At 36.2% G+C, this 15,696-nt stretch overlaps 1 protein-coding gene across 1 annotated transcript in view; it reads left to right on the top strand.

Annotated features, from left to right (window-relative positions):
- Nucleotides 1-15,696, top strand: part of ZFPM2 (zinc finger protein, FOG family member 2) — a 306,980-nt gene that overhangs the window by 49,586 nt on the left and 241,698 nt on the right. The window contains exon 2 of the mRNA XM_066334744.1: nt 7,904-8,062. Coding sequence (XP_066190841.1) covers nt 7,904-8,062 — 159 coding nt within the window. The remainder of the gene's footprint in view (nt 1-7,903; nt 8,063-15,696) is intronic.

The following is a 15,696-nucleotide window of genomic DNA, read 5'->3' on the forward strand; positions in this document are numbered from 1 at the left end:
TGTTTTTTTTCCTAAGCCTGTAAATTTAAGCATTATCATCGCACTTATCTGGCTAAAATAATACACTAGAATTGGATAGTATTTTCATCAAAAGGATCTGTGTATCATGGGAAAAATTATATTGCCAATATTTTGAATCAGATTACCAGTCATTTCAAAATTTGTTTTGTAAAATTTAGCAGATAGGAATCAAACAAAAATAAATGATGGGTTTAAAAATGACAAAATATATCATAATTCAGGGGAAAATACTTCAGGGATAGTATTTCTGTGTAAGGAAGCAAGCAATCTTCCTTGTTCACTCTGATAAATTTAAGAAAATCACTGATAAACTACCATTTTAAAATTATTCTTAACATGTAAACTTATCTAAAAGGATCAGAAATGCATCTCTGAGAGCTTTATGTCCAGATTGCTCTATGCTTTGTAGCCTTTAGTTGAAAATTCCCTTCAGGAAAATTGGAAATTGGTGTGCTCTGGTACTGTGGTAGTTCTGTGTTGCTGCTGTGATTTTTGTAGGGTGCTGAGGCACAATACTTGTTTTGTCCCCTTTGTTCTTCTCTTTCTCCTCTTGTATCACCAGAAATACACAGAACAGCATCTGCTGTGAAGCATCTGCTGTGCAGCTGTTACAAGTGTAGGTAGAATTAAGACATATATTTTGGCATGAGCCCCTGCTTGAAAACTGAGGTCTGATATTTAACTGCAAAGGTCTTGCAGTTCATGTTCTGTGTGCACTTGCACACTATTTTTTGAAATTAATGTCTCCCTAACCATATTTTCAATGGTTCCTTTTTCATCATTTCACTTTTATTGATTGGAAATATTTTGGCCTTGGCTCTAAGAGCAAACTAACCATGGGCACTGTCAATTTTGTTGTGGCCTCTTGGATAATGGTAAGAGAAAAGAAGACAAGAGGAGAAATGAAAGTGAAGTTCCAAATTACTGGAACATTTAAAGGTCTTGAAAAGTTCATATACAAGCACAGTTAATGCTGTCATGCACTGAAGTGCCAAAAGACCTAGCAGTGAAGAATATTAATCTACTTTAATAAAATCAAAGGGTTCATTTTTTTTTTGTAAAGAAATAATTTGAATAAAATTTGACCCTTTCTACAATAGTCTGTGGGTCAAATTGAACCTACTATTAAAATTCTCTAATATCTTTCATGTATTACCATTTCAAAACTCAATTTAAATATTCACAGAGCTCCTTTTTTAATAAACTTAACAAAATTCAGGTAATTTCCTTCAACTTTCTTGATTGAAGGAAGGCAGTAGGTACAGATATAAAAAGATGTACAGCTACAAGCAAAACCTGAAATCAATTATATATAAGAAATAACATAACACATGGAAAGAAATTAATCAAAAGGAAAAAATTCTGCTATATGATTTTCTTGGTCTGCTACCTGCAGGCAAGGAACATAAATGAAAAAAAAAAAAAAAATCAGCATTCTTCTTACAGATAAGGGGAAAATTAATAAAAGTGTTTCCTTCCTACCAGATCCCCTGATGCAACTTAAGTTAAAAGTGAGTGGCTGCAGGAAGAACTTACGTGTTTAAAAATAACTTTTTTCTTTTCATACAGAAATATACTTTTGTACCTTTTTCTTGCTGTTAAGCTCAATTACATCAGGTTGGTATAGATTTATAGTGTCCAGAAAGCATTTCTTTTCCTTTCTATTAAGTTCCTCACTGAATCATGGTCATACAGTTTCTCCCAGTTTGAAACTGAGAAGTGGTTCATTCTGCCTGGATGCCCCAATGAAGATGTAAGGAATCACTCGCAAATTGGAGCAATCTTCCAATCTGGTCAAAAGTTCTGAAGTTCAGCCAATTTCCAAACAGACTGAAGAAGTTCAGTGTGCACAGGCAGCACTGACTCTCTTAAGTATAGCTCAAAATGTAATAGGAATGACAGAAATAATTCAGTTAAGATAAATAACCAATAAACGCAATGGACCGAAGAGGATGGAGAAGTCTCTAAGGGAGTCCTGTATGGAAGACTTCCCAAGAGGAAGAGAACTCTGAATTATCGTATGGTGTCTTCACTCCCATTACCATATTTAAAATGAAATAAATTAAACCCTTTCTTGTGTTTTTGGTATTCCTGACAATTTTTAGAAAAAAATTCCCTACAGTGTGAATTAATAGGAAGTGTTTGCCTGCTGCTTGTCTCATGTAATCGTCTCTACTTAGAGGGAAATGTTCATGTTGAAACAGGAGATAAATGGATTGATTTTTCTGAAGCTTTTCCCTCTGTAATCAGAGAGCATCACATACCTAGGTCTTACCATAAGCTCAGGATAATCTGTATGTGGCAGCATGTTTTCCTAGAAAATACTGAATGGATCCCACAGAACATGCGAAATGTCTGATGTTCATCCAGTGAATTTCCGGCTTCTGATTTATTGAAGTTGTTACTGTTTAATGCTGCTACTACTAATTATACTCATTAACCTCTCCCCAGCCACTCACTGTCAAGTATTAGGCATTCTTAATTTGTTAAGAGCACTGATTTATGTTGCTGCTGTGGGAATGTAGGAGAATATTGGTAGGTGAGAAGGAAGCTAAGCACTTCACATTTTCATGAGATAATTATTTCAATGATACTTTTCTGCTATAGAATACATGCATTTTAAGTGCAAAACACTGGACAGGAAAGCATATTAAGCACGTGCTTAATTTGAACGTGCATTTAAGTGGTTTCATTAGGGCAAAGTCTGATGAATTTGACTATGAGAAATTATTGCAGAACTTACTCAGTTTAATGTTATTGAATTTCAATTATTTCATTACAGTTATAGTACCATAAAACTGGAGTCAAGCACTGATGTATCAGGACTAATGTGCTCAAAAGGTTCGATGCTCAAATTTGTGTTAAGAGGAGTGTTTATTATAGCAAAAGTGTCTTTTGTTAAGTGAGTGTAAATCCTTTTCTGATGGTTCATCCTCACACTCTTATATGTTATTAAAATTACTGCAGTGCCGGTTTTGTTTTGTTAAATGTGGCCTATCCTTTTAAGTGCTAAAGTAGCATGTGTTACTCACTGTGTTGGGATTACCACTTAGTTAGCTATATTTGTGTTCTTGCATCTATATGTTTGCATTTATGTTACAGTGCATGATATTTTAGGAATACTTTTTTATTTAGCATTTAATAATAGTGCCAAAAAATATGTCCTTGAGTGCCTGTAAATCTGGTACAAATTAGGGAGCGCAGCTCAGATTTCCCCACACTGTGCTGGCAAGTGGCCTCAATCAGAAGTAATTTTCTCCATGAAGGCACATGCAGCTCACTCCTCAGCCTCTCCTCAGTGGATACTGTTATTTGTATCAAATTATATGCCGTGGTTTCTCAAAGTGGACTACTGTGTCCACTAAGCCATACAGATTTCTACCACATTGACTATTTCGTTGCTGTCACTAGTTGTACTGTTTTTTACTGTGTCTTGTTTATCTCTGCTATTTGCAAAAAGAATTGAGATTTGTGTTCATATCAATAAATATTCATGAATTGGAGTAAGTACCAAGTGAGTAAGTAAACTACTCAACGCATCTAATTCCTTTATTGTGTACAACATGATTATTTTATAAAGGAAAAAGGTTTTTTTTAGGACTTCATGCAAAATACAGAATGAGTTAATAGAGACTTAATTTGCCTCAAATCAAAGTACCCCTATTTAAGATTAGAAATCCAGGTTTTAACTAGTGCGATTGGGAATTCTTAACTATTCATCATTATCTAGCTAATCTGAAGCATTTCAGAATCACCTCCTTATATTGCATCACGTTCTTTTACAAACTGCTAATAGGAAAAGAATTGCTGAAATGAGAAGACAAACATCTAGGCTATCTCTGGAATTAACTATTCATCTAAATTCTTAAACTGCTTAAGTTTGAAATTTTACTTCTTTAATTATTAAAGAGGCTAGTCATATCTCAGAGCTGCTTGTTGTCAGATCGCTATGACACTCCGATGAATTTCAGTAGTAGCAATTTTTGGATTTTTATTGCTCTGTCATTATGGCTGCTGACTTTAAAGTCATACTTAATCAGCAGTTGTTGAAAAGCATTTTTTAGCAGAACAGGTTTGGACCTTAACCTTGGTCCAGTTGAAATAAAAGGAGACATAACACATGTTGTGCCACAAGTACTTAATAACATGATTAGTTTAAGTAATGGGAGTAAGACTATTACATTAAATCAACAATTTAAAAGAAGTGCAAAAAGCATGGTACTAAAGTAACTGATTAACATATGTTTGGACTGTGGAAGGAATATATCAACATAATAACAACTGGGGGGAAAAAGCACTATCACAGAGAACAGCTGAAAGAAACTATTGTTTTAAAACACATCTATTTTTGTCTACATGACCCAGTAGTTTTAAGTATTTTAAATCAGTTAAGAAGTTGCAGTAGCTTTTGCAAAGGTTGTTCCATAGGTGGAGGAGCTAGTTAGTGTTGATAACCTACCTTTAAGTCTTTGAACTAGATAAATTTTTAGTTCTCTAGCTGGCATAATTTATTGGTACCAGATAGAGGTTTTTGCTGGCACATGTTCAAATCGGGCAAACATAAGCCTATATAGTTAATGTTTTTGCGTTTGTCAAGAATATTTAGTTCCATATACTCTTCATTGTGAGATTCTGAAAATGTATTTTTATTTATTGTCTGCATATGTGTAAGTAATTAGATAAAATGGTCAGGAGTAGAGAATTTATTTATATTTCCTTGTAATGGCTTTGAATTTTAGTGTTTTCTTTAACTCACTGTATGTTTGAGTGATAATTAAAAATGGGCACAGAAATCATCACTTCTGAGTTCCCATGAAACTAGCAACTGAGAAATACTTAATTTTGATCTTATTCTTGGGAGTTGGTCTAATTCATTTTGTGCAATGCCTTACTCTTTAGTTATCGGTTACAATATACCAGGTCTGGCCATGAGCTGAATGTATTTTGACATTTAAAAAATGAAAGACAACTCGATGTGTGTGAGACAGAATTTGTCCCAAAGATCATGTTGTAGATGGGTGACTTAAACAAGGCAGCAGCTGCCTGAAACGTATAAAAATATTTATGCATGGATCCTCCAACTTCAGCAGTTGTCACTGCTGGTGTTTGGGGCACAGGCTCTGATGCCAGCCCCCGTTAGGTAAAGCTCTGAATGTGTGCCTGTATGCGCCGGGATAAACTTTGCTGGGTTTTGTGCCTGGGCTGCACGCGCAGGGCAGACCTGGTGTAGATGCATGCACACCTCAGATCTCCTTGGAATGTGACAGCATTCACATTTATGTTTGCAAATGCTTGGACATGTAACTTCAGGAAATGTTACATATCTACATTCATACATAGGATATAGCTATAGTAGCATTAAGTCAGTATTTTTTTAGTCTAAGTTTGATGTAAAAAATAAAGTCCTGGCCGCAAAGTGACAGGGGTTTGCACCAGCACTGTGGAGCTGGTGTGTACATTTTATTTCTTCTCCTTTCTTGGAAAGAATGTCAATGGAAATTATAAGGTGTGTTTCCATGACTGCTGCAAATGAAAGCATGGCAACTGCATTTCTGTTCTCTTCCTAATTAACATACAGTGATGATTAGCTTGCTGATTATGTATTGGTGACCTGATCAAACAAACTGGTTTAACATCTAGAAACAGACCTAAATGTCATGTATACATGCCAGTTGGATTACTTTCAGGTAAATTCCTTTTGCTGTGTTTTGTAAGACACGTTCTAAAAGTCAATAACAAAGAGCTAGTCATTCAGCAGGAAATTGACTTGCACTGAAAATGTTGACTGAAGTTTAAATTTTTTTCTCAGATATAAAATACTTTGAAAATTTATTAGGCTTATAGCTGCACTTGAAATGATGCAAAATATAGTATTAATACATTTTTATGTGGCAAAAATTTACATTTCCCTAAAAGAGCATATTTTTCCTGGTTTATTTATTGAGGAGTACACATTTATCTAGGAGCACGCACCAATAAATGTGACAATGTCACATATTACTAATAAAATAAAATTTGAGAAGTATTTCTGATAATTTTTGCAGAACCTCTTGTGCTTTCAGTTCATGATCCTGGACACACGTAGGGTGCCTGGAGTGCCCATGTTCGGCTGCAGCGCACTGCTCCAGTGTGTGCTCGTGCTTTGTTCTCTCTTCTGTGCAGTGCCATAGCCACTCTTCATTCCCTGTGCATATGCAGTCGCTGGATTTTTTCCCAGCATGGCTGGAAGGTGCAATTAACAGTAATGGATACTTTGATAGTGGGAATCTTTATTTCTTCAGCCATAATAATAGCCCCTTATTTTAGGAGCTATATTGTTGAATGACAGCTACTGTTGGTGGGTATGTGTCTACAAAAGTGGGCTCATTTGGTCAGATTCTCAGCTGGCACAGAGAGTCATATTTCCATGAAAGATAGTAAGCTATATTAATTTATGGAATCCCAGCTGGGAATCTCAATCAATTTCAATAAAAAGTAACCATCATGTTCCTCTGAAGCAAGAATTACACAACCTCGCCTAAAGTGAATTTTGCTGTTTTAATAAATGTAGGTAGTCACTGGTTCGCAATAAATTACATAAAATTAGAGTGTAGTCAATATTTGATTTCTTTAAAAATTTATTCCTTCCTTTTCATTGAACACAACAGAATCATTTATGTATTGTATCTCAGCATGATAGATTATATAGGAATAGTGTATTTAATACCGTAAAACTATCATATAAATACAAATCACATTTTTTTTCATTAGCTAGCTCGCTTTCATTTTGAAGAAGAAATAATCAATTATAAATGAGGCTGTGCTTTCATTGGAAAGTGAAATACGTAATTTTTTTGAAGCCTCAACCATGTATAATGAAATCTCTCTTTTGAAATCCAGTCTTGAGATGGATTTTGAAACATACTGACATTTAGTAGAATATTTGTTAAATTAAAATATGTTGAGTTATTTCAAATCTCTGCTTAAATCTGGGGTGAAATTCTACATATTGCAGAAGAGATGTCTTTAGCAAATAGTTACTATTAACCAGTGATTTTGAAGTGTGTGTGTATAAGAAAGATTTTAAATTTTGAGTGTATTCTAATTGGTAACCTTGGTGTTATGTGTTATAATCTGTCTGGTGCTGTCTCTTTGAGCGGATCTGTAGCAGTAGTATCTCTAGGTAACTGGAAGAAAAGTCAAAGACCTCAGACTACCATTTTAAATTCAAACTCATGACCTGTTTCTGTAACTAGTTTATATTTTTGTAGCCCTGGACTGGCAGTTTACCAGGACATTTGTTTGGCCTCTGTGGAATGAATAAATAGTCTCTTGAGTCCTGTCAATTGACTGGGATTCTGTTAGAGTCTGGCATGAATGATCATGGATACCATCAGGGGCTGGTTGAAGCAAAATAGCAGAATAAGCTGAAGTTTGTGCTGTCAAAACCTTTGTAGTATTTCACTGTTGTCAGTACTTTTAATTTGATTAACAAAGCTTGTAAAGGAACATTTTAAGTACTGTAATTCAGCATCAAAAACAATCACAAACAAGAGAAAGCTCTTCACTGTTTATGTTGTTTTATAAATACAGCTTTGATTTCAGCTGTTAAAACTGTCTGTGTTTAATAGTAGAGCCCAATGAATAATGAAAAAACCCCATATGCGAGTATTATTAGTACATATTATTAATGACACTTTGCATATTCTGATTTGAAGTCATCAGGAAAAGTCACTTTCAATTTCAATTTCCATAAAATGTTATTTGTCCAATTCTAATAAATGCCGAACACAGCTGTGAAAGGAAAAACTAGTTAAGGAATGCCAGTTAGAAGTTCATTAAGGTCTTATTTCACATTATCCTGTTAGATGTTTTGCCACAGTGTCCCTGATTCTTTTTTAAGGGCCCCTTGAAGATGCTACTGAGGATGAAGAAGAAGAGTGCCTGTCTGAGGAAAATGATACTATCTCAAAAGAAGATTTTCCATTGGAGGAAAGCTTTTCTGCAGAGTTTGAGCCTGAAAATCTGAGCTGTGAAGAAGTGGAATACTTTTGTAACAAAGGTAATCATTGTAGCCAACGTCTTGAGACAATACTGGCCAAACATTGTCCAGCTTATCAAAGAATTTTTTTCTTTTAAAATGTACAAAAAGCCCTATTAATGCTACCTTAAAAACAGCAAAAAGAGTCACTTGTGATACTAGATCTGGGATAAATATAAGGGGTTAAATATGCCATAAGGGATAAACATTTAAGTATGTTGAAGGACACGAGTCATCTTGCCTTAATGTTTTCCTCCATGTTTTATTTTCTACTTATTTAACTGTAGAGAACAGGCCTCAGAAGTCATTTATTATCAGTTCTGAAGCTAGCAATGCAGCATGTCTGTTCATTGCTTTTCTGCCTAGGAAACATTGTTAGGAAAACAGATTGTGTCTGTAGATTCTAGGATTAAAATAGAGCTTATTATAGAATTTATTATGCACAGTAAAAAACTAGTGTTTTGTGAAAGGATAGATTTTAAAGTTGTGAATACTTTCTTGGTGCACTTGTTACTTGCGAATTATTGAAGACTGAGGTATTTTAGCATAAGACACACAATTCATTCTTACCAGTGCAGTCTGCAAAGTTGTGCTGCTCCTCAGTCTGCTGTCAGAAAAGCACACTGTTGTTATTCAGAGCATTGAATTAACCTTCTTCCTGCCAGATATCCACTCGATTTCTTTATTGTTCGTCTTCTGCAGGTAAGGATGCCGATCATATAGCTGAAGTTGTTGTGGTGGTGTTCTTCTGTTAGTCCACAAATCCCTCGGGCATTTGGATGTTGATGGTTTCTCTGTCTTTCTGTTCTTTCCCAGATATTGACATACATTTTCTCATGATGACTTGATATGCTTCTGGCTTTGTATTATTTTCATCTGTCTTGGACAAAGTTGAATAAATCCATTTGATGAGTCAAATGTTCTGACTACAGAATATTAGTCCTTCCTAGAGAGTCTTCAGTCATCAGTGGCAAAGGCTTGACAGTGTATTTCTATATATTCTCTATGTAGCTTCCACAGGATCTTGATACTTCCTAAGTTACCCTAAGAAATCCAAACAGTCTAATGATAGTTTGGAGTTCAACTGCTACAAATCTTACTGTGAGGAGAGACCGGATTATCAGAAGATTCTTTAAAAACAGGAAGAATTTAATACTATTACAATTGTGATGTGAACAAATACCACAATTACTTTGTGTTCACTGGTTCACGTGCATTTCAGACACCATTTTCCCTAGCTGGGAAAAAGTATTCCTCCTGTTATTGGCAGTACTAAATAAATATTTAAACCACTATTTGCAGAATTGTTGTACTGGTGTCTCTTGAATTCCTCCTATCAGCAGTGAAATACTATGTCCCACTATTAGTTCATATATATTGGTTTGATTTAGTTATCTCTCTTCCTACTGCATTTCCAGGCCTACCAGTGGAAAATACTATGGGTTTATGTGAAATCAAGAAAAGAAATAGCTTTTTTTAAAAAAATAGCAATCAGTGCAAAAAATAACAGATCACTGAATCCAAGCCATTGTATTAAAAAAGTCAAGGCATCAAATGGGAATACGTTTAAATCTGAATCTTGAGTATCTTGATTATCTGTTTTATTAGGGGCATCGGCTGATTCTTCCCAGCAGTTTGTGTTTTGTAGTTATAAAAGAATCTTAAGTCTCTCCAGTGCAACTGCTGCAGAAGAAGAGGTGAAAAGAAGATTTCTAAGGATCAAGGGACACATACAATTTCTAATCTACCTCCAGCTGAGGCAGTGTTACAAAAAAGTCCCACTTCGAAGCAAATTGGGAATCTCCAATTGGGAAAAGAATGGAATGTGAGACTGGAAATGTGCTGGGGTTTTATTAAAGTCTCAACTTCTATTCAATGTCCTATTTCTTCAGGGTCACATCTTAAGTGTCATTTGCATGGGGCCACCTATGTTTATCTGAAGATAAACCCTAAGAAGACAAAACTAATATGGAGAGTAAATAAATTTCTTTTGTGTTTTTTTTTCCTTAGTGGAAGGGTGTATGACTCTATTATGTAGTAAATATTAAAAATTAGACTAATTCTTGGGTTTTTTCATGAATCTGTTAAGAATTCATAGCCATTTGTTTTTCTTTGGAGTGTTTCAGTATTGAAATGAAAAGATAGTATGAGAAATAAGCTTTTCTCTTTTTTTTTTCCTAGAAATATTTTTTAACACCATGAATGAAAAGGCATTATGAAAATGAAACAGCATGAAAATAAGATGTGTACCATATAGGTTAGAGAACAAATAAAGGCAGCCTTAATTTCTGGTTTTGGGGCCTGACTTTTGATTTTTCTTCTAATCTCTGATAGTATTGGAAGCCTGTAAATGAAAAATATTTCCAAATAAGGGAAAAGTAAGTGTAGATCTGTGTTTTTTCATGCAACAGGTTTCCTTTTCCCAGAAACATGTCAGAACTGGCATGGGAATCCATTGTGCTAGCTCTGAATTATGCCCTTGCTAGCATGGACCACTAATGGTTTTAGAAAGTAAAGGTGTTTTCTTGGATATAAATTTTATCTGTCCTGTCTCCCTATTTCCCTCCCCTGGGGTTTCTTCCCAGCTGACCCAGAACAAGAGGACAAATGAGTAGCGGGGCTTCCTGCAAGAATCAAGAGGCATGGGGAACAAGTGACATAGCTGTTGGGGAGCTGTTTGTGAGGCTTCATCCATCGTATGTTTTTTATACTTACCCAGCTATGTAAATTCAAGTACCACCTAAAACCAGGGGCTTTTTGCTATCCAAACTAGAAGTTTACTGAAGTCACAATTCATTCTGAGGAATGGGAATAGAGGACTTACAGGTTCACAATTTGGTAACTTTGGCTTCTTGAAGAGATTTTCTTGTCAAACCGTGCCTGATGGTATTACAAGTAGAGAGCAGTCCCTTAATATCTAAATTGCAAACAGGAACCTTTATAAAGCCATACTTGTCATTTCCATCTTACTAATTTGGGTTTGTGAGATAGATTCAACAGAATAGTTTCCAGAATTAGAAGGTGAAGGCGAAAGCCTCTGCAAAGTGTGGAGCAAATTAATCACATTGATTGAGCTACATGTCATTTTACAACTTCTCTGTTTTCAAAATTTGGTCTCTCTGCTATTGTTTTTCCCTTCTCCTTTTGCTTGCTGATGGCTTTTACGACAAGGAATCTGAAAATTCCTCCTCTCCCACTTTTGCAGCACCACAAAATTAACTGCTGCAGTGAATATTCCTCTGTGGTCTGTGTGAGGAAGTGAGCAAGGGTTTAAGCATATAAATATCCAAAGTTGAAATGGAAATTACCAACCTGCTATTTGTCAGGTATTGCTTTAAGCTTCCAGCTCTGAGTTTTTTAACCTTTTGGATGAAGAGCTTCATAATTGATGACAGTTAAGTTTGATTTGTTTACAGTTTCGACAGTGAGATTAGGAGAAAGGGAGTATTTTGGAAACAAGATAGTGGTGCTCTACTAGAAATCTACACTGATCTCTATGTTTGAGGTAAAAACGAAAAACTTTGTGGAAGGTAGCCTTGATAATAGTGCATTATATTCTGTCACTTTGAAAACAGCCTTTGAAAATTGCTGTTTATGTTTAGCTACCACAAATTACTGTACTGCCAATAAAGAGGGTATCTGATGATGCTGTCCACACAAAGACTTTATTAGCCTGGAATATCCCCTGCTGAATATGTTTTTGATCAGTGGGCATCTGGAATCAGAGTCTGTATCAGATTAAGATTAATTCAGATTAAATTCAGATGTAGAAAATTTATTACTTAAATGTCACTATTTCAGCAGTCTGTGTAAGGAGAAAGTAGCCTGTCTCCCATGCAGAACAAGGGTAGTCTGGATTTGGAAGCTAGGGGATAGGACATAAAGATTAAATTTGTCTGCTGTAGGTTGGAATGAGAAAATTAGGTGATGCTAAAAGAAGTGTGATGGGGTTAGTAATTGCAGAAGGGCAGATAGAAGGGGGAAAAAATCAACAGAACAATACAGAGGCCAGTTGAAGGGGATGGAGTGAAAATCAAAGTTCTAAATCAAGATTATTTGTGAGGTGAAGTAGTTTATAGTTAATTTTCTAATCTCCGCTGTCATTCTGCCTAGATACTCTCAGTAAAAATAAAAATAAAGTTCTTGTCTGTTACTTAGAAGGTGTGCTATGCTCATGTGAGGACATCATTTAATCTCTGTAAACAGAAAGGAGAATAGGAGCCTTGGTGACTTGGTAGTGGTGGTAACTGGCTGAACAAATTACAGTTCCTTGTGACCTTCCTAGCAGAAGTGTTCAATTAGGGTTTAACTTTCAAAGGAAAATTATCTTAAGCGATAAGAGAGATCATTTGAGATTAGTAGATAGTTAAGTAGCTGTGTTCACAGAAGGAAAAGAGGCAAGAGAAGAAAATGGAGGTTTGTAATCAAAAGAGCAAATGTTGGACTGTTGCCAGAAGAAGGAGGCAAATGAAGGAATGTCCGTATCTGATAATTAGTGAAAGAAGGCAGGTTCATTTCTTGCTTCTTGCACAGACAGTTGTGTCAAATTCTCGTGTTTGTTGCTTGTAGTATGACTACTGCTGTTGTTCCTCGTGTTGTAGGTTTTCCATGGTTACTTCAGTGCAATGTTGGCACAGCCCTCAGTGGAGGAAGATTCAGTGGCCTTAAAACTCCTGGAGGCAGATGGGAGAGCAAATGGCTTCTGGTGCTCAATGTTAACTCTGCTTCATTGGTGACGCAGGGTGATAGGGAGGATAGATGAAGTGGGATGGAGGGTGATTGTTTCAGGAGGCAATGATTTTATGATCTGTAGCACACACTGCTTTTGCAGATTGTGTATCTGCAGTGATGTGTGTTTGCAGTTGGTTGAGTGGTTTGGGTTCCTGATATACATTGGTTATCTTCATTTTTGGGGGAAGAGGAAAACGAGGGAATCCAGTGCAGTCTGAAACTCCTATACAGTTCTAAGTCAGCAAGGAGGAAACACGGGAAATACATGGCCTGCATACTGAGTGTATACCTGGTTCTACAGTCTCATGTTCTTCTTGGTCAGGAAGGGATGAGTTCCAAACGTGAACTAAGTTTTCTGTTCATGAACACATAATCATGATCATGTATGCTGTTACTAGCCTGCCAGACCAGCTTGGGACTGGAATTTTTTACATGAAACCATGTGACCCGATTGTGCAGCCAGGCTTGAGATTCAGAGAAACAGCTGCAGTTTGAGTCCTCATACAAGAAAGCATATACAAAGCTAAGTTCATCTGTTTATTAATCTAACCCTTCATACTTCATGTGCAAAGCTATCATGCTGCCATCTATAATAACACCCTGAAAATGATTTCTGTGGGTCCCTTTTTCCTCTGGAGTATGACTTTGTGTCTGTGTGAATGCCTGTGTGCAACTGTCTAAATATTCCTTGCTTCGTTCATGTTACACATGTAGTGACTAACAATGTGCTTGCTATTTTCTGCTTCTGGATCAAACAGTAGATTTGTGGTTTCTTTTCTTTATTTTCTCCCCATTTTTTAGCCAGGAACATTTTAATCAATATTTTTTTTCCTTTTCAGTAATGGATTTCATGACAAATTTCTACCGCTTGCTATAGCAAGTGAAGTAGGATCAGCAGAAAGCAGCTATACCATAATCACTTTGAGCTCAATAAGGAGATCTTTACAGGCAACTTTGTTCTTATTTCTTAACAGGATTAAGAAGCTCAGCTCTTTAAATTCTTGCATATAACACTGACATTTCGAGGGTGTGTTTGGACCAAGGAGTTCAAAGAGAAAGAATAAAAAAGAAAAGCCAATATGACTTTGTTTTTTACCTTGCTGCAGGAGCAGTTTGTGCAAATCGCCTATAAGCTTATTGACCTGAATCTTTGACTCCTTGTTTTCTCTGGATTTGGCTGGAGTGTAGACACTGATAGAGCACTGATAGAGGTGATTGCACAGCCCTCGGCTTTGCTTGGCACCAGATCCACCCCCCTCCCTGCGCCTGACATTATCTTTCCCTGGCAGTACTTCTGTTCTGCTGGAGCTCATATTCCTTTAAATTTTTTTAAATTATTTTAATTCATTGAATTTTATTTATGTAGACTTTTTGACTAAATGAAGGATACATTAATTATTTTTGGTAATCAGAGACAGAAGAGGGCATCTATCTATTTTCATCTCCTAGGATAACTAGAGTATGCTTAAGAACGCATAGCACTACTCCTTCCAAAAATGCAATAGTTACCTCTTACTGACTTATCTACGTGTTTGTGACACTGTTAGATTCTCATATTCCCCAAAGTAAGGGTTCCCTTATGTTTATCTGTATCACATTCAGCTGAAACAACTTCAGAAGACGAGCCTGGGGGATCTCATCACTGTCTGCAAGTACCTGACAGGAGGCTGTAGTAGATGGAGTTCAGCCACTTCTGCCATGCCTGCAGTGGGAGGGTGAGAGAAAATGGCCTTAACTGAGACACGGGAGATTCAGATTAAGATTAGATATTAACAAAAACATTTTTCACTGTTAGGCATTAGGGTGTTGAGGCACTGGAATGGGTTGCCCAGGGAGATGGTGGAGTCACTGTCCCTGGAGGTTTTAAAGAGATGTCTGGGTCTTGCTCTGGGTGATGTGGTTTAGGGTTTTAGGGGTTACAGTGACAGTGATGAGTGGACAGCTGGACCTGATGATCTTAATGGTCCCTTTCAACCCTGATGATTCTGTGATTCTCATCTTCCATACTTTTTGTCAGAAGCTGAATATGGACAAAGGAGGGGAGGGGCTTCTCTGATAACAGCTTTTGTACAATGCTGAGTCAGAGTTAGATTGGATGCTAGCAGCATGAAAGGAGATCTTTTTCATGCGAAGAGCAGCATTTGCCTTGTGCTTTACCTCTTATGGTTTCTCATTCCTTCCTGCTACTGGAGCTCAGAGGATCACCTGTTTTCTTTCTAGAAGGGAAAAGAGAGATCTAAAAAGATCTTTTCTTTTGTTCCACCATTCACTAGAGAGCATGTCCAAAACAAAAAGTACAAGATCGGATATTCTGTACCTTTGCTGACCCATGTTTAAACCTGTCAGGCCATATTTTCAGTCCAGCTTAAACCTATGTAGGTATTAACATCAACTTCAGTTGAATAAAAATTTGCCTTAAGTTAAACAAGCAAACCCTTCTCCTAATCAAGACATTAAATAATTTGTCATCGAACAGAAAATTATATCTCAAAAAGAAACTAGAAAGCTATGTTTCAAGAAATAAATACATTGATCCAAATAGAAAGCATTATTTTAACTGTACAGAATTAAAAAGTGCAAGAAACACTTAAATAGCTTACTCAACTTTAAGCAGTTTATCAAAGCAACTCCAGCCTTTTCAGTCAGCACATTTTGGTTTTCTTAGAGAACAATGAAATTCTGAATTCTATCACAGCTATGGATAGAATTCACGAAGGGATTATTTGGTTGCAACAAGTAGTGTAATGTCCTCTTTCTAGAAAGTCACAAAACTTGAACTTGGATTGACCTAAATTTGAGGTCAAATTTGACAGAATACGGATTGCAAATTAATAAGGGTAATCTTCTTTAAAACATGAAATGCACAAATGACAAATTTCACCACATGTTCATGCGTACTGTACATCTGTTTCCAATTTTGTTTA

Source organism: Sylvia atricapilla, chromosome 1, assembly GCF_009819655.1.
Source record: "Sylvia atricapilla isolate bSylAtr1 chromosome 1, bSylAtr1.pri, whole genome shotgun sequence".
In the NCBI taxonomy this organism is placed as follows: domain Eukaryota; kingdom Metazoa; phylum Chordata; class Aves; order Passeriformes; family Sylviidae; genus Sylvia; species Sylvia atricapilla.